We start from the raw sequence: 24,833 nt of genomic DNA, 5'->3' as shown, positions 1-24,833 counted from the left end.
GGAAAAGGGGAGATTGTTGAACGGATGCAGATAAAGTCTCTCGGAGGAAATGGGAGAGGAAGCTCCCAGAAACCAAGGAAACCACGCTCTCCTTGTGATGGGACGGCTTTCTGTTAAACAGTTCTTAATGCATTCACCTTCTCTGCTTGCTTCTTTCACATGGTGGAACATCCACCAGATGAATAGCTCCACACTTGGCATGGAGGACAACAGTGGAGAATGAGACAGGTACGCTCCTCTCGTGGAACTTAACTTCTAGTCAGTAAACAAATACACACAAAATATTACAGACTTTTGAACTATCAAGGGATTAAGTATGGACTATACCAGAGAAAAACATCAGATCTCCTGTTGAGAATTGGTAAAGGAAGAGGTGACTTGTCAGCTTAGACCTGAAAGATGAGAAAGGGCCAGCCATATAAAGAGAGAAGTGATTTCAAGCAAGGTGCAAAGGCCCTGAGGCAGAACTATGTTTGGCTGGATCAAGGAACTGAAAAGAGAGGACACATAACTGGACGGTAGGCAGCAAGGTGAAAAGTGACAGAATAAAGTTAGACAGATTAGCATGGTCTCAATAATGAAAGACCCCGGAGACCATGGCAAAAATTTGGATTTTATTTACCTACAATGGGAAGCCTTTGCAGGGTTGTCCTCTTTTTACCTTGAGTTTGGCCCACTGTTGCTGCCTGGGTCCCAAGGCTTCCTTATACCTTTTCTGTTCTGCTCCCTCTGGCCAACTAGCAACTGCTTTCTGTGTCTCTTAGTTAGAATTCCCAGCAGAGATTGTCTGATTGGCTCAATTTACCTTTTAATGTCAAGTCACAAAGCCTAGGCCACTGGCCACCCTATGAATAGACAGGCTAGCCTCATGGGGCACCTGGGTGGCTCAGTGGGTTAAGCGTCCAACTCTTGGTTTCTGCTCAGGTCATGATCTCAGGGTTGTGAGATTGAGCCCTTGCATTCACACTCAGCAGGGAGTCTGCTTGAGATTCTCTCTCCTCTGCCATTCATCGCCCCCCTCAAAGTAAATAAATAAATCTTAAAAAAAAAAAAAAAAAGGCTCGGCTAGCCGCAAATCAGGTGTAGTCTGTGATCTGGCCAACCGTGCTCCAAGGCAAGTTCATGTCCAATTCATTGTCATGTCCACATGTTAGAGACTGTGGACAAAGCAGGCAATGATACAAGCTCTTAGTGAAGTATTTCTAAAGGTAAGATTTAGGAAACTAGTATTTCACTGGACACCTAACATTAGACTTCTGAAAATACATATTAGATTGTACCTAGTGTACTTAGGGTTCAAATTCAAAATCCCTAACATGCTTGTAATGTACATCCTCTGGATCTAGCTTTCTCTTAAGACTCACCTGATGCTACTTTCCCTCTCACTCTGAGCTCCAGCTTTGCTGGCTTTTGTGGGGGGAGGGGGTGGAGGGTGTCTCCAGCCTCAGGGCCTTTGCCTATGCTACTCTTGTCCTCTGCACACATCCCTTTTTTCACTTGGCTAACTCTAACTCTTCCTTTAGGTCTGATTGTAAATGCCACCGCCTCTTCCTTGAGCCTCCATCAAAATTAGAGCCCCCTGTTTATATTCCTTGGTAAACAGAGCTGCATCGGGGGGAGAAGATGAGGATCTCAGTAACGGAACAAGAGATTTGAGAAGCGTGACCGGCCCAACTTAGGGAGGCTCTTTCGTATGCTTTGGAGCTGGGCAGACGCGGGGTTGAGTACCTGCTTTGCTGTCTCTTGGCAAGTTTCAGCATCTATCCTGGGTGTTTAACAATAGTACCTACCTCACGCAGCACGCAGAGCGGGGGCCCAGTGACCATGAATACCCTTCACAGGGATTCAAATGACAAGGGTTGGCTGGGATCTTGGCTGCAAACTGCAAGTGGTAATTATATTTATTTGATGCCAGCCAGCTAGGTCCAGCTGAGCAGGCTTCAAGCAAAAGCTCTCTGAGGCTGCTCATGCCCAAGCCGTGCAGGGAGCAGACCTAGATGGTGCGGGAGGGGATGCGGGAGGGGTGGGCAGGGGGTCCTTCCAGGGGTCAGGTGCCTACTTCTCTCTTCCTGCTATCTGGCCTTTTGTACTTGGTCCAGAGCAGACGTCCACCTAGTGAAGCCCCTGGGACCTTTCTCTCCATCCCCATCAGCTTCCCCAGATGCTCTGGTTTTTTTGTTTTTAAAGATTTTATTTATTTATTTGACAGAGAGAGAGAGAAAGAGAGAGAGAGCACAAGCAGGCGGAGTGGTAGGCTGAGGGAGAGGGAGAAGCAAGTTCCCCGCTGAGCAGGGAGCCCCATGCGAGGCTCGATCCCAGGACCCTGGGATCATGACCTGAGCCGAAGGCAGACGCTTAACTGGCTGAGCCACCCAGGCGCCCCCAGATGCCCTGTTTGACAAAGTCCTGATTCCCAGAGCTGTAGGTTGCTGTTTGTTCCATTTCACAGGATTCATCACCTACTTGCTCCATCTCTCAGATCTTTCCTTCTCTGAGGGTGCCTGGAGCCCCGATTCCTACGGCGAGGGATGAGACAATGGGACCTGATCTCATAGTGAGAAAGCTACCCCCTTTCCCAGTGCTCCTTGGATCCTTCCTTGGATCCTTCTGATTAAGCCAAAAGAAGCTACTTCTCTTGTGCGAGGATATCTTGAACATCTTCCTAATGCTTTGGTTATATCCTTTTTACAAAGATCAGGCAGTAGCTAGAAGACGGCATGATTGTTTTGTTTTCATTGCATTTATTTTCCTAGTTGCCACTTTCTTAAGGCTAGATACATTTATTATTATTATTATTAAAAAGCGAGTCAATTTAAAGAAAAACGTTAGACAGATAATTGTCGACGTGGCATGTGCCTATGAGAAACGTCGCAAGGGTCCTAGTACCCCAATGACCGGTTTGGAAAATGCTGGAAGATGAAGAAGTCACTCAAATTCGGGAGCTGAGGTGGGGCATCCATGCCAGTTCTGCTCATTAGCACCTAAGACACTTTCTTTGAGCCCTTTTCCCCGCTTGCCAAAATGGGGAGAGTAATTCCTACTACACGCAGGGCTGTTTTAAGGATTCAAGGAGATCATTTGATATATGTAAGTGTGATTTGCACGCAATGAGTCTTAAGCATTAAAAGAAACGAATTGGCGGGAGTCTGCACTGGGCAATCAAAGTGACCGCGTGGGTGCGGGCAGGTGCCTTGCTCCCGGGACTCCCGGCCCCTAGTGGGGGTGAAGTCTGGGCGAGTCATGTAACCTCTCTTCCTTGGAAACTAGGGACTATCCCTGGGTGGGTGTGTACAGTGCTAGAACCCAGCCCCGCACCTGGCAGCAAGAGGTAAGCGTGAGCTCTTAGGACCCTGCCTGTGCCCTCTGCGGGAACCGGAACCCTAGGAGGGACAGCTAGCTGGGAAGTGGGGAACAGCGGGGCGCGGGCCAAAACACACTCCAGGAAGTCAGCCTCGGCAGAGGTGACACTGAGCTCATGCTTTTTGGTATGGAGTATTCAAAATACTCAGATGTCCTTCCATTCTCTTCCCCCAGTGCTCTCAGAGCCCCCCCTCCCTACCCACCCCCCAGTGTAGAACCATTTCTGTTTGGTTCTGTCTTCTTGCAATAATGCTTGCTGTGGACTGTGTCTCCCACCCCCCGAATTCATACGTTGAAGCCCTAACCCTCATTGTGATGGTATTTGCAGATGGGGCCTTTGGGAGGTAATGAGGGGTAGATGAGGCCATGAGGGTGGGGAAGCTGTGCTGGGATTAGTGGCTTCCTAAGAAGAGGGAGAGACAGAGACAGAGAGAGAGACAGAGACAGAGAGAGTGAGAGCGCTGTCCTCAGCTGGCTGTGCGGAGACACAGTGAGAAGGCGGCCCTCTGCAAACCAGGAGAACCCTCCCTGTAGAGGCTGCTTTTAAGCAAGTGGCTCGAGCCATGGAAAGTTGAGCCAGGCAAAAGGGCCCACAGAGACCACCAGGCTGAACGCAAACAGGCTCATTAAGCCATAGGCCCTAACCGACCAGTGGACTATTTACAACCAACCTAAGATTTCCAAGGAAGGGAAAATTCCATCTGCCCCCATACTCCTTCACTCTGCCCTGGGACTATGGCCCCTCACCCCTGCCTCCTGGCAGACAGTCTGTCTGTCCTATCCGCTGCTCCCTTGTGGTGTATTCCATAAACTTTTATCTCTTTTGTTCCGCCTCGGGTGAATTCTTCCCTGGCCTGTGCCACCCGCCCCCACCCAATCGGGAGGCCCCACACTCACTGAGAACCAAATCTGCTTGCACCCTCCCTGAGCTTGGACTTCCCAGCCTCCAGGACGGTGAGAAAGAAACGTCTGCGGTGTCAGCCACCCTGTCTAGGGTGCTTTTTTGTTGTAGCAGCCCAAGCTGACTCAGATAATGCTCACGCTGCTTAGACTGCATCCCAAAACTAAAACTACATATATCACTTATTCACAATGTGCTACTCATTTTGCACATGGCATTTTAGTTGAGCCTCACGGCTCTGTGGAGGAGGGTGCTATACCGTGTTCCACTTTACAGATGAGAAGACCGAGGCTTGAAGGTGAGGTGGACTCGCCCCAGCTCCTGGAGCTCCTGGGTGCCAGAGCCAGATTTTTTTTTTAACACACGCTTGCCCCCAGCTAGCCTTCAGGGACTCAGGTGAGGGACAATGCTGACTCTGACATTGGCGGGGGCAGCTTGCTGGTCTTAAGGGGTGTTGGGATGGCCGGGAAACTTCCTGGCGGTTAGATGAGCAAAACTCAACTTCCAACACAGAGGTGAGCCAGTCCTGTGGGAGGCAACGAGTCTGTGTAGGAAGTAGCCGGAAGAAACAAAACACCCCCAGCTTGGTTGGTTACAACAAGGCAAAACCTTTAATAACATGGGTGCTTATTACATTAGCTGCTTTGGGGCTCTGACATCTTTGATTTCTGGTCATGTTTTTCTAACACGTAAAGGTGAATGCCTCCTTCAGGGCCACCTGGGTGGTTGGTGTCCCGAGGATTTGTGTGAGTGGGCAATGGGGACAATTGCACGCGCCTGGGGAATCGGGGATCCCACTCCCCCCCCAGCCACCACCCGTGACTTTGAATAAAGTCCTCTTCCAAGGAGGGAAGAATGTGCAGGTCCTTCCAGTAAAGAAGGAAGAGAGGAAAACATGTGGCACAGATACACAGAGAGAGGAATGACATCATGGGATTGGCTTGAAAAGTCGGGAAGGAACGGTGGGGGGTGGGGGCGGGGTGGGACCCGGAGCGCCAGGGGCCAAGTGTGGGAGAGGGCTGAGTCCATTTGGTTTCATTCTTTGTAAAAAGTAATACCATCACGAGGACCATGCCATGCAACCTCAAAGCCGCCTCTGTACGTTGCCTCCGAGGCTGTGCTGGGGCGGAGGCCAGAGGGCAGAGGTCAAGTTCAGACGGGCGTGGTGCGCCTGTTGGCCGGATTATTATGCAGCGACTCTTTGAACTCTTTGGGCGTGGAATTGTGGAACTGTAGAAAAGCGTGGTCCCGGTCGGAATTGAGGAGGGTCCCCATGGTGATCTTTGAGGGGTCCCGGGAGAGGGTGAACATGGAGATGTCAGTGGAAGGGATGGTGTGGAAGCCTTTGCTGATGGGGGACAGGTCTCGGGATCTGGGCTCCGTGGAGCGAGAACTTGACCGCCTCCGGAATCTATACCTGTAGGGTGGAAGGCGAGCAAAGGTAGATTTCTTCAGGAGCTCCGAGTGGGATTTGGCACGTAGCTGCTGATGTTTTTCTATGTAGATGTGCACAGCAACAACTCCCACGATTTCTGCGATGATGAAAGAGAAGGCCCCGAAATAAAAGGACCAGCCATAGGAGTAGCTTTTTTTGGAGTCACGCTGCCCGGGGTCTCCGGCATTGGCTGATATATAAACTATGATGCCGATGATGTTGCTTAACCCTAAGAGAAGGGAAGAGAAAAATATGTCTTTTATACATGTCGGAGGTAACTGTCACTTTGAGCCTTGAACGATTTGTAGGAAATGTGGAGGGAACTGGGAGACAAGGAGAATGGGTTTAAGGCCAGGAAATCCAACCCTTGGGCCTTTCTTGCACCATCCGTCCCTGGGGAAAGGAGGGATGCGGCGGCTCCGTCCCAGGGGGCGTGTGTTCAGCTACAGAGTACATCCTATTCCTATAGCAAGGGTGGGAGAGCTCGGGATGCGCGTGTTTTCCCTTACAAGCCATTCATTCCATCAAAACCTCATCTTCGGCACTAAATTGTGAGGATGGTAAAACGAGGGAGCTACAGGTCCCGGCTCCTGAGCTCCTCGCTGTTAGTAGGAGATGCTGACACGTAAAAGCAATTAGAGCAAAATAGAGTAAGGGCTCTACCAGAGACACATAAAAAATGGTTTGCGAGCAAAAGGAGGCAGAACAAGTGAGCCACTGGGGTTTGAAGACAAGGTGACATTGCATAAGGTTGAGCTGGGAGATGAAAGGCTACTGATTGTGCAGGATGAGAGAAAGGATTGAGAATGACCTGCTAGGGTTTTCGCCGGGCTGACGAGGAGGTTGGTGGCATCTTGAGCTAAAGTAAGAGGCAGCAGAGAGAACAGGTTTAGAGAGGAGGGAAGATGTGAATACGTTGAGTTGGACGTGCTTAGGGGAGTCTAAATGCAGCAGTCTGGTGGACATAGATGGGTCTGCCCCTGTGGTTTGGGGAGCTAATGAACCCAAGGGGAAGGGACAGTAGCTTCCTAAGTCTTTTCATTTGCACAGGATAGGATAATGCTTTAGATTAGCTGTCATTTGAGCATCGGGAATTGGGGAGGAAGCGGCTGCTTTCCCCAGCAGGCGAGGCGCCGCAGACTTAGCATCCCCCAGGGGCCAATGGAGAGGCGCTGGAAATGGTCACTTGGAGGTGAATTGATCCTCTAGGGAGTGGTAGGAAAACAATAGAACTTGAGAGGGCCCAGGGGCTGTGATTATCTCTGACAACTTTTCTCACATTATTTTTTTTTTTTAAGATTTTATTTATTTATTTAGAGAGCACGAGTGAGCGGGGGTAGGGGCAGATGGAGAGGGAGAGAGAATCCCAAGCAGACTCCTTGCTGAGCACAGAGCCGGACGCGGGGCTCGATCCCACGACCCTGCGATCATGACCTGAGCCCCGAAACCAAGAGTCGACTGGGCCACCCGGGCGCCCCACCTTTCTCACATTATTGTTCCAAAGGTGGAATGTCTCTTTTTGTCTCTTTGCTTCAAGGGCCTCATCTAGGCCTTGATACCAACAATGACTCAGGGAGGTTGATATATCAGCTGGCACCTCCTTGTCTCCAAATTTAGGTGATGCTAAATGGAGACTGGCCCTCGTCACAGTTGCTAGCACCAGCTGGTAAATAACCATATCCAGGAGCTGCCTGTGCTCCGTCACTGCCCCAGACTCTTCCTGAGGGTCCCCACGATCTCCCCACAATCCAGCAACTGAAGGGTTAAAGCTGGGCAGAGCAGGAGACTCGGGGCTGTTCTGACCTGGCTGGGGCACATGCATGAAGGGGAGTTAGTATTTGAATATGATCTCTGGCCATTCTCCATCTAGGACTTGCTTCTAGAAGGCGGTGGGGGTGCAGGGGGTGGGGGTGGGCACTGCTTCTGCCCCATCTCCTCTTGGCATTATCCTGCGCAGGCATCCAGCAGGTCGGCAGCGAGTTCTCATCACTGAGCTATTTCTAAATAGACAGACAGCCCTGTGTCGGGCTGCTGGAAACCACAGGATGAGAAACTGCTCCTCTTTCTGGGGTGTCAACTCGGCTTAAAGATTAGTAGGGAAGACCCATTCTTTTATAGTAAAATGAACATGGATATAATAAGGAGGAGAGAGCAGAATTCACATGAATTTTTAAGTGTAAATGGGGGACAGACTTCAAAGACATTTCAGCTCACTGAAGGCGGCTTCTAGTGATGTCCCCCACCCCCTCCGCCGCCCCGACTCCCCAGGGCCATGTTTTCTTTCTCCTCTGCCAGCAGGGAAATTTGGGTGGTACAGTTTGGGAAGCCCCTAAAGGAAGTCTCAATAGGGTGGGAGAGGGGGAGAAATTCAAAGAAAGACTTAGATGTCAGACCAGGTTAAATGAGGCAGGGAGCCAAGGGGGTTGCCATTGATTTATAGGGCATGTGCCCGGCACTGTGCAAAGTCTTAATATGCACCGTCTCGATTATTGCAACAGACATGCTGTAAAAAAAAAAAAAAATTAACCCTCTTTTAAAGTTTATTTATTTAGTTTTTTAGGATCTCTGCACCCAACGTGGGGCTCGAACTCACAACCCCGAGATCAAGAGTCGTACGCTCTTCTGACCGAACCAGCCAGGCGCCCCCTGACTCTCTTTTCTAGATGGGGAAACCGAGCCCGGTACTAGGTGCCCAGCAGAGGTTCTTGATTGCTTGCCCCAAACCACAGATCCTTAGAATAGCTGAATGAGAAAAAGCCTTAGAGAGTGCGGGCTCTTCTGAAACTTTTATTTTATAGGTGGAAAACTGAGGCTTTTTGGGTTCCTTGGGGAGATGGGGGGCATCCAGGAATAGACCCCACGCTTCTGGCTTTCCCTTGGGGCTTTTGCCACTGTCCCGCATGTTTCGCGGTTCCCATGCGTCCTATCCACCTGCCACCTCTCACAGTAGCCCTTGTGAGCTAAAAAGTTGCAGCTGACACGCTCTTTCCTGACAACCCCCTTGGGGGACAAAATAATGATCTCCTGTATGGGAAACCCGAATGTCAGCACAATCCATTATCCTTCAGGTGGGTCAGAGCCCAGGGGGTCTGGTTGGGCCACCGGTGACCAGAAAGTGCCTCAAAGCCACACAAATCCCTGGGTTTGCCAGGCGTGACCATCAGTTGGCACAGAGCGTGGTCAGAGGCCCCGGCCACCTTTGGGCTGACCACATCCCCATGGCAAGATGGCGGCTCCCTCCCTGGTCTGTTGCTGGAGTTGGTGTCCAGCGACTCAGAGCTGGATACAATCCAACTTCCTCATTTCCCAGAAGGGGACACAGTGGGGAAGGAATGGAAGCGAGGTCTTCGATGGGGGCAGGACGTTGCGTCTCAGACTTTGGAATGATATTGTTGCTGCTTTTCCAGTACTAGAAAATGATATTGGGGTGCCCCGGCTGGCTCAGTCGGAAGAGCACGTGACTCTTGATCTCGGGGTTGTGAGTTTGAGCCCCCCCCTAAAATAATAAATAAGTAAACTAAAAAGAAAAGAAAATAATACTTTGCATTTTATGTTCAGCCTCCTTCCGACAACACCATGAAGTGGATACTGTTATTAGGTAGGGAGGGATGAAAATCCAGGGGGAAGAGAGCATGAGGTGTGTGGAGGAGGATCAGAGATGGAGGGAGGAGAGAGAAGGCAGTGCATGGGACCCCGTCCTGAACTAAGATTGTCTCTCATCCCTCTTGCCACATTCTGGTCAGGCCAGCTATTGATTATGAGGTCTTCCCGGAGAGCATCCAGGCTGCTGGCTTTTTACCTTATTCCCAGGGACGCCTTGAACAATATGAGGATCTGAGCCCTTGGAACGCTGTGACATATCTCAAAGGGCCAGAGACATACGTGAACATATCCAAGTGAAGAGAAAGTTGGACCCCATTAAAAATACGCTTAGCCAGTCTTTCAGGCCACACATTACATACACCTGACCCCTATGTGCAAGCATAGACAGTTGACCCTTGAACAATAGTTAGGGGTGCTGACCCCCCACACAGTCAAAAATCTGGGTTTAACTTTTGACTTTCCAAAAACTTAACTGCTAATTGCTTCCTGTTGACCGGAAGCCTTACCAGACACAATTAACACATACTTTGTATGTCATATGTCTTCTATACTGTATTCATACAAGAAAGTAAGCTAGAGAAAAGAAAATGTCATTAAGAAGAAGGGAAAATACATTTACACTACCGTACGGATTTGTTGAAAAATCCCTGTGTAAGTGGACCCTCGCAGTTCAAACCCCTGTCTTTCCAGGGTCACACACGCTCTCTTACTAACCAGCCTCTCTCTCCCTCTGAGCTGACCCTGCCCCCCATCTCCTCTTGCCTTTCCATTACAGCTTCCCAGCGTGTCAGCATCTTTGGTTCTCATGAAAGTCTCTGGCTCCTCATTCTTAACACAAGTCGAGCATTTTCTCGCCCTTTCCCTGCACGGAACCCCAAATAGCACTGCTTTGTCCTCATGCCCCGGCTTGGGTGGGGTGTCTGGGAGGGTCTCTGGGCTGGGGCCAGATGCTCACCTGCAGAAACGAAAAAGATGCCCGCGCTGAGGATGACATTGTGTCTGCTTCGGTGGAACTCGCTGGCTGCCACGCAGAGCCCGCCAAAGAACAGCAACGTGACGCTGAGGATGGGGAAGACACTGGAGGCCCTCACGGCCCCTGCGGAGACAAGAGGAGACGGTTCCACCTGCATCCCAGCCGGCCCCAGGCTCCACCCACCCCGGGCATGCGGTGCCCAAGGGGAAAACAGCACACAAACAGGACAGAGCCTGCATCTAACATGGGCATGAGACCAGTAATGTCGCTCAGGGCCCTGTGCATGTGGCTAAGGCTCTGCAGTCACCATCCTGAAATTCTTAATCATTTTGTCTTTGAATTGTGTGTGTGTGTGTGTGTGTTTAGGTGGGCTCCACACTCAGTGTGGAGTCCAACGCGGGGCTTGAACTCACGACCCTGAGATCAAGACCTGAGATGATATCAAGAGTTGGACGGTCAACCACGCAGGTGCCCCTTGCATTATGTTTTAGAAGTGAAGTCTGATGGGCCAATGGAGCATGCAGTGGGGGCTTGGAGCCTTGACTGACAGGGGAATCCTACCATCCGTCAGCTCTCCACCTCCCTACTCCCCCGGGGTGGGACCTTAGCTGCCCCTTCTCCTGCCCCAACCAGTGATCACTGCAGCCTTCCTTCCTGGTGGGGGCTGGGCATGGACTAAAGAAGAATCAGGGTTAGGTGCAAGCCCCAGGCACCTGCAAAGCTACGAATTCACCTACTGTCCCTGTGGCCCCGCTCCCCACCCCCGGCCCTGGCGGTAGTGTGACATGAAATAGCAAATGAAAGACACCGTGACAGATCGAGAGAGAGAGAGAGAACAGAAGAAAAGAAAACGCTTTTTTTGCCGGTGTTTTGAATGAGGAGCTTGGGATTTTCATTTGCATTGGGCCGTGCCAATTATGTTGCTGGCCCTGCATCCAGAGAACCCCATCAGATCACACGCTGTTCACCAAAATGCAGAATCTTTCCCAGGACACACCTACATTTGGATGGCACCGGGTCTGGTGATCCTCACTTAATACCCTCTCAGTCACTGAAGGAACAAATGAGTTTATTTATTCATTCAACAATGTTACTGTGCACCTACTAAATGCATGTGCGCTGTGTTGGGTCCTGGGGTCCCTAAGGTTCTGGGGGAGGGGTTCTATGGTGGGGGACCCAGTATTCACCCAACCAGTATAAGGGTATTTCCTGCTATGTCCAGACCAGAATATACCAGTTGAACAAATTCCATGTTCATTAGTGTACAAAAGAACTAGGGTCCCTGACCTCATGCAGCTCCCAAGCCAGTCAAGTTGACAGGTAGGAAGAGCAGCATAATCTGCAGGACCCAGTGCAAAATGAAAATGCAAGGCCTCTTGTTCCAAAATCATGAAAAATGTCAAGATAATGACAGGAGAGCACTGAACACTGTGGGGCTCTTGGAAAGGGCGAGCTGTTGTGGCCGCAAGGGCTGTGGAAGCCAGACTTGAGCTGACCACGGCTGGGGCCGGGGTGGTAGGCTGGAGGTGGTGAGAAGTTGTGGGACTCAGGATATATTTCTAAGGTAAAGCCACCAGAATTGGCAGTGGGCAGTGGGAGACAGAGAAGCTGATGCCCATGTCTGGTGCTTGGCCGCTGAGCCCCTGGTGCCACCCAGAATGCCATGGGGCACGAGCAGGTGCAGAGTGGGGTTGGCGTGGCAGGAAGGGTCCTGAGTTCATTTTTGGCCTTGGGAATTTCAAAGCTGAAAGTTCAAGGCTTTCAAGCCCCGTATTCATGGTGACCCAACTCCTGCTGTTTCTATTTGCTACTGCACGGAGGTGCTTATGTGCCTACTGCCAAGCTCTTTTTGCAACGTTAGGACTGGTGTTTTATTTGGTCTCATAGAAAAAGTTTTCTGAAAGTTTGGTAGCTGATTTAGCCAACAGGGTTACCTGGGAGGGGTGATGGAAAAATGGGGTGAGAGTCTGAGGGCACACGGGGGTGATGTTCTCTTAATGAGAAGAAAATGAAAGAGTCCTTGCTTTTGCTTAAAGACGGCCACCCCAAATCACCCAGTGTTGGGATCTGGGCAGACTTGGGGCCTGATAACAATGTCCCTCCCATCCTTCTGCTTCCATGGTCAAGTTTTGGGAAAGGCTGGACCCCCTGCTTCCTTTAGTCCCCAGGTTGAGGGGTATCCCTGAGGAGGGGCTCTGGGGTCCTAAGAGGGTGGGCACATGAGCCCGACTGTGGGCATAGCTTATTTATAACTTCTCGATATTTACACATATGACCTATGGGTTTCCATTTAGACCCTCAGCCCAGGGCCCCACAAATATCAGGGGTTGACCTGCCTCCCATGTTTTCAAGAGAACTAGAACGTGAACAAACCTTTAAAGCGTTCATTTGCATTGTGTATTGACAGGAATTGCTCGAATATTCAATGTGATGAGTTCAATCGATTAAAAGAGTAGTTAAAAAAAATTTTTTTTTTGTAAAGTATAATTATGCCCAAAGGAAATAATTACGGACGTTTGACGCTATTGAACTGTGTTGGTTATAAAAGTGCAAATTTGAAATGGGTGGCTATGAGATGTGCGAAGTTGGCTGCAGTAACCCCGTGGAAACCAGCTGGTGGCCAGACCCCACTTTTTAGCCCACAGATGAAATACGTGGTTGCAGGTGTCTGCCTCAGGACATTTGCTTCTGCCATTTTTGCTGAGTTGTTGTGATCCACTCTACTTTCATTTTAACATAGTGGACACATGGTGGCTTCAGAACAAAAAGGTTTTACTGTCTTTCCCCCTCCCTCCGTCCCCCTTCCTCCCTGCCTTCCTTCCTTTACTGTTTCTCCTCCCCAAACTATCTGGGGGTAAGTTGAGGTCTTAGGGGTGGGGAGGGCAGTTTGTTGCAGTGTAATTCTACCATGGGCATCAGAGAGGACCTGGCCAAGTCCAGGGCTATATTATGGGGAGTCTCTCGTCCATAGGACTCGTGGGCTAGTGAACCTTATGCTCTATGGTGAAGCTGTAACCTTCCCCGACAGCACTCGAGAACGAGGAAACAGCAGAAAAATCAATGTGCCGAGTCCCAGTCCCACTACGGTGTGGCCACAACAGGAACTGGCAGCTTACACATCGGAGGGGTCTGGAGAGTCCTGGGGGAACGTGCCCCTGGCTCTGTGTGGTGGGGTGGGGGATTCCAAAGTCCCTCGCAGGACATCTGTGCGCTCGTAAAGGCCTCTCCTGAACCTTAGCCGGGGTCTGAGGCTAATGATGAAGTATGAGCGGACCATGGGATGGGGGCGAGGACCTCACCTTCCCAGACGGGAGCAAAGTATTTTGTCGGAAATGCAATCCACCTCTGGGAAGAACTGAAAATCAGTTTTGGGAGCTGTGAAATAGAAGTTATAGCTCATGTTCCACCTCCAACGGGGCAAACGTCACAGTGTTTCATTAAAGCAGGAAAGAAAAACAAAGAAAAATGATGGGCACTCAGTAAAATCCCACTGGAGATGACTTTAAAGCTGTTCTTCAGAGGAGGTCCAAGTACAAAGCTACATCTCTAAATATGCCCTGTGTTCCCCGTACCAAATTTTTCTGAGTTGCTGGCACAAATCCTAGTAGGCATTTGGGTAAATCCTAGTAGTTGCATAAGGACTGGAAAAAGAGAAACGGTATATTTAGGTTTTAAAAATCAGCTTAAAACTGACTTTCCTAATTGACCCTGCTATAATAACTATATAACTAACATTGTTATATGATTCAGGGCTCATACATCTGCAGACTAACAGGTGTGAGCAGGGCTACAAATGGTTCTAATTTTAAAATCACTCTTCTTGGGGCGCCTGGGTGGCTCAGTCGTTAAGCGTCTGCCTTTGGCTCAGGTCATGATCCCAGGGTCCTGGGATCGAGCCCCGCATCAGGCTCTCTGTTCAAAAGGGAGCCTGCTTCTCCTTCTCCCACTCTGCCAGCTTGTGTTCCCTCTCTCACTGTCTCTCTCTGTCAAATAAATAAATAAAATCTTAAAAAAAAATAAAATCAAATAAAATCACTCTTCTTGAGCTACAAGTTATCAACATAATCTGAATAGGACAATTTTCTTGAAGTTTTTATTTATAATAGCAGTTAAAAACAAAAAAGGGCAAACCTTACATTTAACATTCCCTAATAATAAATTAATCAATGCCTTTGAAATTCCCCTTTGAGTGAATTGAATTTGACACGCATTCTTGTGGAAGAAGTGACATTTAGATTACATGAAATGTCAAAGTCCCTCCGTGCCTGGATCAGTGTCAGGTGCATATCTGCAGCTGGACTTCGCTATTGGTTGTCCCGCGAAACAAAAAAGGGCTAGCTATATTCCTTCACTGACGCCATGTTGGGCCCTGGGCTGAGCATAATGGCATGAGCTTATTTAATTTTCACGAGCCTGTCACATAGATGACATTATCATCTCCATTTCTGACTTGATAAGGATAGCTGGGAGATGGAAAGGTAAGGCAGTGTACCCAGGTTTAACCCAGCCAGTAGAGAGTCAGACAGGGCATAAAAGGCCAGGTCTAACCAGAACCCAGAGCCCTCGTGCTAAGCCCCCACGCTCTGCTGCCCCCCATGTGCTGCATTTGTGACAGTACCATGTCATATCCAGGTTACCAACCTTGGGCCAATCCCAGGAAGACGCTGGCCCTGTCCCAATAGGACCAAAACTGCAGAGAGGAGAATTTGGGTTTGCATTTAATCTCCCAGGGCTTGCCTCTTAAGACCGTGCCCATTAACACCTAACCCATTAACACCTCACCCATTAGCACCTCAACTCAGCTCTCTTGGGAAGGTGAAAACTTGTTTCCAATTGAAGAAAATTCCTTAGATTCTCTCCTAAGCAGACTAAAAAGAACCTTTCAGTTTTGACTCACCTACTTTTCCCCCTTCTATGTCTAGTTCATTGACATTAAAGAGACTTAGATATCAGAATCACTTGAATGTCTCTGTCCAGTAGCAAAGGTCCCCGGAAGCTCCTTTGAAAGTATCCATTTCCAGGGGTGGGTATTGAGGGGCCTCAGCAGCAGCTGGGTGACTGCAGGCCACCCCCACCCCCTCTAGGGGAGACCCCAGAAGTGGGAACTCACGCAGGAGATACTCCGCTGTGTCTTGTTCATAGTCAGCATCTTCGGGGAAGTGATCGATCTTCTTGCACACTCCTCGGAAAGCCCCTGTGGAAACAAATGTGGGTCCGAGCTGGGGGGAGGAGCCAGAGACCTTAGGGTGAGCCTGGGTCCTCACCCCCACCGTGAAGATACTTCCCTGGTTGTTGCGGGCTGTGTGTACCTTGGCCCATCAGCACCTGTCCTAGGGCACAAAAGTAGAGAAGAGAAGAAAAAAAAAAAAAAAAAAGAAGCAGCAGCAGAAAACTTCAGTTCCTAGAAAATTGGCTTCCTAGATTTTGCATGATGAGATCTATAAAGAAGAAAGAAGAAGCGGAAAACTTCACTTCCTAGAAAATCGGCTTCCTGGGGCGCCTGAGTGGCTCAGTTGGTTAACCGTCTGCCTTCAGCTCAGGTCATGATCTTGGGGTCCTGGGATCGAACCCCGCATTGGGCTCCCTGCCCAGTGGGGAGTCTGCTTCTCCCTCTCCCTCTGCTGCTCCCCCTGCTTGTGTGCTCTTTCTCTCTCTCTGTCAAATAAATAAATAAAACCTTAAAAAAAAAAAAAAGAAAATCTTATTTTTTAAGATTTGGCTTCCTAGATTTTGCATGATGTTGGGATCTATAAGAGCAAATAGCTGTGGAACACAATCATTCATTATGAGGACTGTCTTGCCTTATCTATTCTAGCCCCCCCACCCCCCGCAATTGGTGAGGGAAAAAAGGAGGAAATGGATTCTCTATGTATTAATTTTCCATTTTACAGATGAGGAAACTGGGCATAAGGATTTTGCTTGAGCTCACACAGCTCCAATCAAGATCTGCTGACTCCCAGGTGTCAATTCCCCCGGGCATGGGTTCAGGAGTAGCCCACTGTCCCTGATCTACTCATATCCGACCCAGGACTGTCCCCTCACCCTGGTCACACCCGGCTGTGCTCTGCGGTGTGGCCCATGCCTTCGGGAGGCACAGAATGCACAGGTGCATCTTGGGGAAACTGCCAACATTTGCTTCCTTTTCTTCCTTCGATATCAGTTGGACTTAAATCATTCTGGGTTTTTGATAATCCTTGTGATCCTTGTGGGTGTTTGTTAACTAGCCAATTAACCGATCTCTGGGGCAGCTAATGGCTCTGCCAGTTCTTATAAATGACAACAATTTCAGAACTCCTCACCGTAACACAGCATGGAATTATGCATCATTGTTCCTGGCCCAGCCTGAGAACATGGTGTGGAGGTGGAGGGGCAGGGTGGCGTCGCAGACAGCAGATCAGAAGGACAGCATATCTGGCCTTATATTTCAGCCCAGCTACCGTAAGGATGAGATAATTTTTGCAAAACTCTAGGTGTGTTGTGATAGTGGCCAGCACTTATTAAATGCTTCCAGTGGGCCAAGCACAGAGCTGAAATCTTACATCCCTTCTCTCATTTACTCTTGTCCACCGCCCTGGGAGGTACAGGCTATTAATACTGACATGTGAATGTAACCCAGATCACAGAAAAGATTGAGGCGTCACAGCTGGAAAGGAGAAGAATCGATATCTGAACCCAAGCTTCAAAGCCTGTGGTTTTCACTGTTGCACTATGGATGGTAGTCATTATTATTATGTCAATAATTATCTTATAATAATGAGTGCCATGCATTTAACCCCTGCTCTAAGGAGGACCCAAGCCAGAGGCATTTCCCAATAAATGTGATGCTGTATGTAAAGCATCCCCTTGGTTCTGATTCTCTGCTTACCAGGCAAAGAATGGACTCAGCACCAGCAAGAGGAGTCCTGGAGAGAAGTCTTGCAGACTCCACGATATTCTTGGAAGGAACACAAAGTCCTAACTTCCTCCCTGATATGAAAAAAAAGGCCCTCATTTTTTTTCTTGTTCAGATTTTAGAGTCCCATTCACGTACTCCTCTTAGTTTATAAACCCCACTTCCTTCCAGCGAGCTGGATAGGAAATCAGAACAAGTCACACACGCTAAGCCCATACCACATACCTGGTGCCATCCTAAGCCCTGTACGTGTTTTATGCTCTTTAGCTCTCAAAACAGCCGTATGAGGTACCTGGTATTATGATCCCTTTTGACAGGTGAGGAAACAGGCTCAGGGAAGGGACACAGCTATAAGGGGCAGGCTCCCTACTCTGACTTCCATCTGAGACTGCCCTGCTCCAAAGCCAAAGTTCTTAACCACTATTGTGAGTTGTACTCTCTTCCAGCAAAGTCCTTTGCCAGGCGGCTTTTAGATAATTTTGTGGTCCATCCGCAGCTCTTGATTGTGGCAATGAATGGGACCAATGGTTTTTCTATCAACCATGGTTTTTCCATAATCTACATTGGGGGTTAACGAGCAGGGCAAAGGCGGTGGTTGTGGGACCAACTATTGTTAGTTGTTTGACATACACCACAAAGGCTTTCTTTCTTTCTTTCTTTTTTAAGATTTTATTTATTTGAGAGAAAGAGAGAGAGAGAGCGTGTGCGTGAGCACACAAGACTGGGAGTGGGGGAGGGCAGAGGGAGAGGGAGAAGCAGACTCCCCCACTGAGCAGGGAGCCCAATGTGGGGCTCAATCCCAGGACCCTGAGATCATGACCTGAGTCGAAGGCAGACTCTTAACCGACTGAGCCACCCAGGAGCCCCCACTAAGGCGTTCATGGGAAGAAAAGGTTCAGCTGAAGATGCAATGTGGACACCACCAAGACAGACCAGTCAGAACCACGTGGGAATGAGGAGCCACATACACGCCGCAGCTGCTTGTGACAAGGGCCTTCCCCAAGGTGGTTTAGGGCAGTTGGATCCTAGAGCTTAGAGCTGCAAACACCGAAGCTCCTGGAGAAACAGTCACCAGTATTTAGGGTCTAAAGCAGCCTACCACCTGTTTTTGAACAGCCCCTGGGCTAAGAATGGTTCCTGCATATTTAGATGGCTGGAAAAAAAGCAAAAGAAGAATACTGCGTCACAAAATGCACAAAACGATAGGAAATTCAAATTTCAGCATCTGTAAACAAGATTGTACTGAAACACAACCGTGCCCGTTTGTTGATGGCTTCCACCCAAAATGGCAGAAACTGCAGAGCCAAAAATATTTGCTATCTGGCCGAGGAAAATTTTGCTGATCCATGGTCTATACCGTGTACCGTGAGGTAACATGAAAGAGGGTGTCTGGGGCTTCAGGGGGGCTGGAGGACATCATCCAGGCTGGTTCTTCTAAAGGACATAACGTCTAGGGCAAATCTGGGTCATGGAATGTTTTGTTTGGCGTTTTGGCTTGTTCTTTTTTTTTTCCTTTCTTGTGATGACTTTTTTACCTGCAGTATTTTAGTGCCTATTTTGTTGTATATATATATTTTTTAATTCAATATGCTGCTGCAATTTAAAATTCAGGATCTGCCACATGAAAGCCTCATTTGCAGCTTCTCTTTAAAAAAATGGGGAGCTCTGTCCCACATTTCCACTCGTAAAACAGTCCTCTCCAGCTGGGCATCTGCAGCCCCCTGTAGGCCCCCGGGGACGAACTTTCCAGCTGGCCAAATTCCCCACCTGGCCTTACGGTGCTTGAGGTACCCATGGTGAATGACCTCCCTAAATCTCAGTTTCTTCTATAGAATGATGATAGTAATAATAACAACATTGTGGAATTGTCAGGAAAATTAACTGAGGTTATAAGAGTAGACAGAGTGTCGGCTGGTATGCTTTTATTTTATTTTATTTTATTTTTTTAAGATTTTATTTATTTATTTGAGAGAGAGAATGAGAGAGAGAGAGAGAGAGAGCACATGAGAGGGGGGAGGGTCAGAGGGAGAAGCAGATTCCCTGCTGAGCAGGGAGCCCGATGTGGGACTCGATCCCGGGACTCCAGGATCATGACCTGAGCCGAAGGCAGTCGCTCAACCAACTGAGCCACCCAGGCTCCCGCTGGTATGCTTTTAATCAGGCAATGACGTAAACCACTTAGGACAGCTCTTAGCGCATAGTAAGAACTCAATAAATTCTAGCTATTACTACCATTGGTTTGGGTAGGTATTTTAGGACCCAAGGAGACACATTGGTGCCATGATGAGATTTAAAAAAGCAATATAAAACGAAAGGAATCAAGAATTTCCCCGAGGAAGACTTCACGCTGAAGACGACGTTGCTGGCACCACAAGTCATACACTCATCAAAAAGTGAACTTGGCCATTCACACAAGGAGCATATCACCAGCTCCCAGAAATAACCACTATTTAGCATTTCTGTATATTTCCTTCCAGACTTTCTTCCCCCCCTCCATGCTTTCACAAACAAATGGTTTTATAAAATTGAGATCATGCTGTTCTTCTCACTTACATTTTCTCAGGAGTATTTCCCCATCTCAGTAAATCTAAGAAAAATAGGATGGGGTTGGACTTGTCCATGAACTGCAAAGGATGGAACCAAGAGAGATGTTGAAAACATAGACCCTGCAAAGATGAAGTCAGGACATAGGGACAAGCACTGTCCCAGCCCAGGTTAAGCCAAGGCCCTGGGGCAGAGAGAAGCAGAACCCGGGAATGTGGTCAACCAGGAGGAGGATCAGTGGGGGTTGGTCTGGGTGCAGATCCGGTGGTTACAGGGGAGAGGTGATGGGAAGGCAGGGTGGGGCAGGTGTGAGTTAGGCTGTGAGAACACACAGACCCTGGGACTGTGAGACCCCGGGACCCCAGGAAGAGGTCTGGAATGGAAGATAGAGCCAGGGCAGAGTTCCTGACATGTTGAAGTGAATACATTGCAGAGACTCATTTTCTGATGAAAACAAGCCTCATCTTGTGCAGAAAAGATTATGCCGATGGTTCATCTCTGGCTCAGACAATGAAAGAACACATCTTTCATAAGAGGAAGGGGACTTCCTTTCAACCAAAAATCCTTCTAAAAGGCCAGACTGTAGAGGGGCACCTGGATGTCTCAGTTGGTTAAGCATCCAGGTTAGGTCGTGGGATCGAGCCCTGTGTTGGGCTCCCACACTCAGCATGGAGTCTGCTTGATACTTTCTCTCTCTCTCCCTCTGCCCCTCCTGCTCCTGCTCTCTCTCTGTCTCTCTTAAATCAATAAATAAATCTTTAAATAAAAATAAAATAAAAGGTCAGACCCTAGAAATATTCCCATTAAAATCAAGAAGAAGACAAAATGCCCACCATTGCCTCTCTTATTTACCATGGTTCTATAAGTTCTAGTGCAAGAAGAAATAAAACAGAATTAAGAGTAACAAACAATAGAAAAAAATAGGACAAAATTATCATTTTTTTCCAGGTGAGAGAATAGTCTACTTGCAAAAGCTCAAGGCAATTTGCTGGATAAAATATTAGAATGAATGAAAGAGCTCAGTCAGGTGGCTTCTTCCAAGGTACTAAACCACACAAGGAAGCGATGATAATTAAGTCATTGTGGTACTGACTTTAAAAATTACATTGATGAGGGGCGCCTGGGTGGCTCAGTTGGTTAAGCGACTGCCTTCGGCTCAGGTCATGATCCTGGAGTCCTGGGATCGAGTCCCGCATCGGGCTCCCTGCTCGGCGGGGAGTCTGCTTCTCCCTCTGACCCTCCCCCTTCTCACGTGCTCTCTCTCATTCTCTCTCTCAAATAAATAAATTAAAAAAAAAAATAAAAAATCAAAAAAAAAAATAAATAAAAATTACATTGATGAGAATATTTTTCAATGCAGAGAAATATCACAGGGAAAATAAGAAGCAGTCCATTATCCCATGTTCCTATAATCCCTGTTAAATTAAAAGAATAGAGGTGTTCATAGTTGGAAAATTCGAACAGTATATATAGAAAGGCATAAGACTGAAAGTAAAAGCATTTCCCTCATCCCCGAAAATTCGCTCACTGGATAACTTGGTAGGGTGATTTCTGTTAACTGAATGTTGAGTGAATCATGCCTACACTGAGATCTGAAGGGCAGTTAAAAGTTCGTCAGAGTGAGGGAGGCAGAGAGCGATAGCATGAGCGTTGTTGAGTGGGAGAGGAAAAGTCATTCGGGAACTCAGAGTAACTCAGAGTAACTTAGAGCATCAGCGGTGGTTGGTCTGGGAGGCAGATCCAGTGGTTCCAGGGGAGAGGTGGTTAGACAGTGGGAACTGAGGTAGGACAGGTATGGTATGAGCTGTGAAGGTTGGTTGGTTCAACCTTTGCCCTTCCCTTCTCTCTCCCTCCCTCCCTAGGAATTCACTAGTGGCCAAGGCAGAAGATTCTGGGCCTCAGAACTTACATTCTCATTGGGGAGAGAGTCTGCAGACTCATAAAGAGATGAACAAGATCCCTGAGCTTTGAAGGCAACGGAGCAGGATGAGGTGATTGTGATGGTGCATGGGGTGGGGGCAGTCGGTGAGCCATTTGGGGCAGGGTGGTAGTGTGTGGGGGGGATGTTTGGGCTCTGACCTGCATAAAGAGAAGGAGCCAGTCATGCGAAGAGCCAGGGAAGGGACTTTCCAGGCAGAGGTTCTTGCAAGTGCACAGGCTCTGAGGTGGGAAGGAGCTTGTTAGTTTGAGGAACAGAAGGGAGGCCAGCGGGGTGAACGAGGGCCTATGGTGGAAGATTTACCGGGTCACACTGTAGAGAGAACAAGCCTAGACCACCTGCTATGCCAAGTTTGGGCAAGGGCCAGATAGAGCTTTTCTGGGTCATCTAAAGACAGCTCTGCTTAAGTGTTTTTGGCCTTAAGTCCGGAAATTCTGGAGCCAGAGGAGGCGGGGGGGGGGGGGGGGGGGGGGGGGGGTTGAGGCATTATTTCACTTCCCCGACCTTCTCAAGATTGCAGTCCTGAAAGGAGACCCTTCGGAGTGGCTGCTGTCCCCTGATGTCCTTCCTCCAACATTAGCAGAACCTCTAGACGGTCTTCCTGGAGGGTCCCTCCACATCCGCCTCCTCTGGACTGGGAATACCCCACACTGGTGGTCTTGGGGCAGACTTTGGTGGCAGTGGCACCCCCCCACCCTAATAAAGGGACATCACTTCTGAGTAGTCTCTGGACATTTACCATGGGCTCAGAGTGAGGGTGGACACATCAAACCAGCCCACCCAGCCCAGTGGCAGTGCCCCGCACCTGCTCCAGCCTGGAAACCCTGCCAACCAGTGCCTGGACCTTGGCACCCATCTCAGCCACCAGCCCAGCTGGGGCAACCAAATTTCAAGCTCCCAAAGTCTAGCTCGGAGCTCAAAACCAAGGCTAACTAGAGACCAGAGCTCTGGGTCCAGAGACAGAGGTTTTTGGTTAGGCCCCCATCGTGATGACTTGGCCTCAAGGAATCAGGAAAGAATGAACATCAGGTTCGTCTATGCACCACGAATACTTAAGAAAGCAAAGTGACCGTCTGACTGTAAGCATGTTCGGGTTCTTGGTTTAACAGCAGATCTCTATTACAGAAGAGAAGAATACCTTAAAACATGGTTTTCAACATGAGCTGCACATTGGAATTACTGGGGTGGATGCTGGAAAACACAGAGATTCCTACTTAATCCATCTGGGCACCTGGAGTTTTCCAAGCTCCCTGGATGAGTCTAACTGTCCAGTGGAGGTTGAGAACCATTGCCTGCTAGGTGAGTTCCGTCAAAAGGAAGGGACCTTTATTTCATAGTAAGTGATGAGGTTGGAAGACATGCTTCCACCTTTATCTTGAAAATGAAATGATCGCTTATGAGAACATGTTTATTTTGTCTTATCTTTTCTAATGACACACCGGGGCGAACAAAAAAGTAAGCTGTGTTGATTTTCGCTGGAAGGGAACATATTTTTTTCTGATAAAATCACATGAGAGTCCAATATGAAATCCTTCACTTTCTCAGCTGGGTTGTAAAGTTTTACTTTCACAGCCAGATCATAAAGTAGGTCCTTTTTTGCAAAAAATATTTGAGCACATCATCATTCTCTCAAGAGCTTCTCTTAATCCTTTGATATTCAAATCACATTCAAATGTGCCTAACACATCATCCTTCTTGTTGGTTTTTTTTCTTCTTGCATTGCTACCGGGTATCCCTCTGGCCGGCTTGCAGGGGCCCACGGCTGGCATAGCACGTCACTCCTCACGTCCGTTACCACGAAGCTCTGTGTATTTTGCTAGATATGCAATCTCACTTTGCAATCGTTTTGCCTCTATTTGCATCGGATTGTCCCATGTTGATAAGAGCTAGCAACCACAGAGAGGCTGCCGACAAAGACTCCGAATTGCGGGGTATGAAATGGGGTGGGGGCCGTGGGATGGGGCTGGGAGGGTGTTTCCGTTGTGCCTGGTTTTATAAGTCATCAAGCCATTAATGCAAATATTCATATTAAGATGGCGTTTGCTTGCTTGTCCATGCAACCTAGCATGTGTGGGGCTTTGGGTGATGAATTCCTGGATAATGGGGACCCTGAGCTAATAGGTCTGAGGAAGATGAAGCACGTGGGGTATAACAATTACGGCTCGCTGCTTCTAATAAGAGAACCACAGGAGTGAGTGAGTTCAGCAGGAAGAAACATCCTCTTTTAATGCTACTGAGCTGCGGCTGGTGCACATTCCGATTCACTCTTTTGTTCAACAGATGTCTACGGAGGCGCCTGCTTTGCATTAAGCTCTGTCATGGGCACTTGGGGTTTATCAGTGAACTAGATAGACTAGGTTCTGGATCTCAAGGCTGTTGTATATATATTTTGAAAGATTTTATTTATTTGTTTGAGAGAGAGAGAGAGTGGGGGGGGGGGCACGGGGCGGGGGAGAAGGAGAGGGAGAAAATCTCAAGCAGATTCCCCGATGAGTGTGGAGCCTGATGCGGGGCTTGATCCCACGACCTTGAGATCATGACCTGAGCCAAAATCAAGAGTCAGATGTGTACCCGACTGAGCCCACCAGGGGGCCCCAAGGCTGTTATATTCTAATGGGGAAAGACCTACAGTGAATGAATAATAAATGAAACAAAACTTTCTGCAAAAAGGAAAAGGTCATTTCAACTAGTGTTGAGTGCCGTGAAAATAATAAACCCTGGAGGGAGTCACTCGGGGAGGAGCAATCATGAGGTTGGGTGGACAGGGAAAGCCTCTCTGACAAGGTGGCCTGAGTGACAAGATGAAGCCAACCATGGGGAGATTTGAGAGAAGAGCTTTCTGGGAAGAGGGCATCACATATGCAAAGGCCCCGGGGAAGGATAATGCTTAGTGTGTTTCCGGAACCAAGAGAGATGAGTAGGGAGACAGCAGGTGCGCGAAGGAGTCAGACGATGCTTTAAAAAGCTGAGAAACACAATATAGTTTTAAAAGATCTCTTTGGATGCCAGGGGCTTGCAGAGGAGCAGGGATGGAGTGTGCCTTCAGAGGAATCATTGAAAGCCACCGTGAACCCTTTGAAGAAGTAGCTGGCAATTGGGGGTGGAAAGGCAAGCCAGCCAGAGTCTTCCCACATCTGCCCAGAGAGAGATGCCTGCTTGATGGAGAGAGTGTCCTGCCTTGGAACC

The 24,833-nt window shown here is 48.6% G+C and overlaps 1 protein-coding gene across 1 annotated transcript in view; it reads right to left on the bottom strand.

Annotated features, from left to right (window-relative positions):
- Positions 1–4,855: 4,855 nt before the first annotated feature.
- Positions 4,856–24,833, bottom strand: part of CACNG3 (calcium voltage-gated channel auxiliary subunit gamma 3) — an 83,449-nt gene continuing 63,471 nt past the window's right edge. Inside the window, exons 2-4 of the mRNA XM_021686858.1 lie at positions 15,383–15,466; positions 10,255–10,395; positions 4,856–5,925 (exon numbers count right to left, since the gene is read on the bottom strand). Coding sequence (XP_021542533.1) covers positions 5,414–5,925; positions 10,255–10,395; positions 15,383–15,466 — 737 coding nt within the window. The 3' untranslated portion in view covers positions 4,856–5,413. The remainder of the gene's footprint in view (positions 5,926–10,254; positions 10,396–15,382; positions 15,467–24,833) is intronic.

The sequence above is a fragment of the Neomonachus schauinslandi genome, chromosome 5 (genome assembly GCF_002201575.2).
Source record: "Neomonachus schauinslandi chromosome 5, ASM220157v2, whole genome shotgun sequence".
Lineage (NCBI taxonomy): Eukaryota > Metazoa > Chordata > Mammalia > Carnivora > Phocidae > Neomonachus > Neomonachus schauinslandi.
Note: the sequence above shows the minus strand (reverse complement) of the source record. Positions and strands in the feature narration are given on the sequence as shown.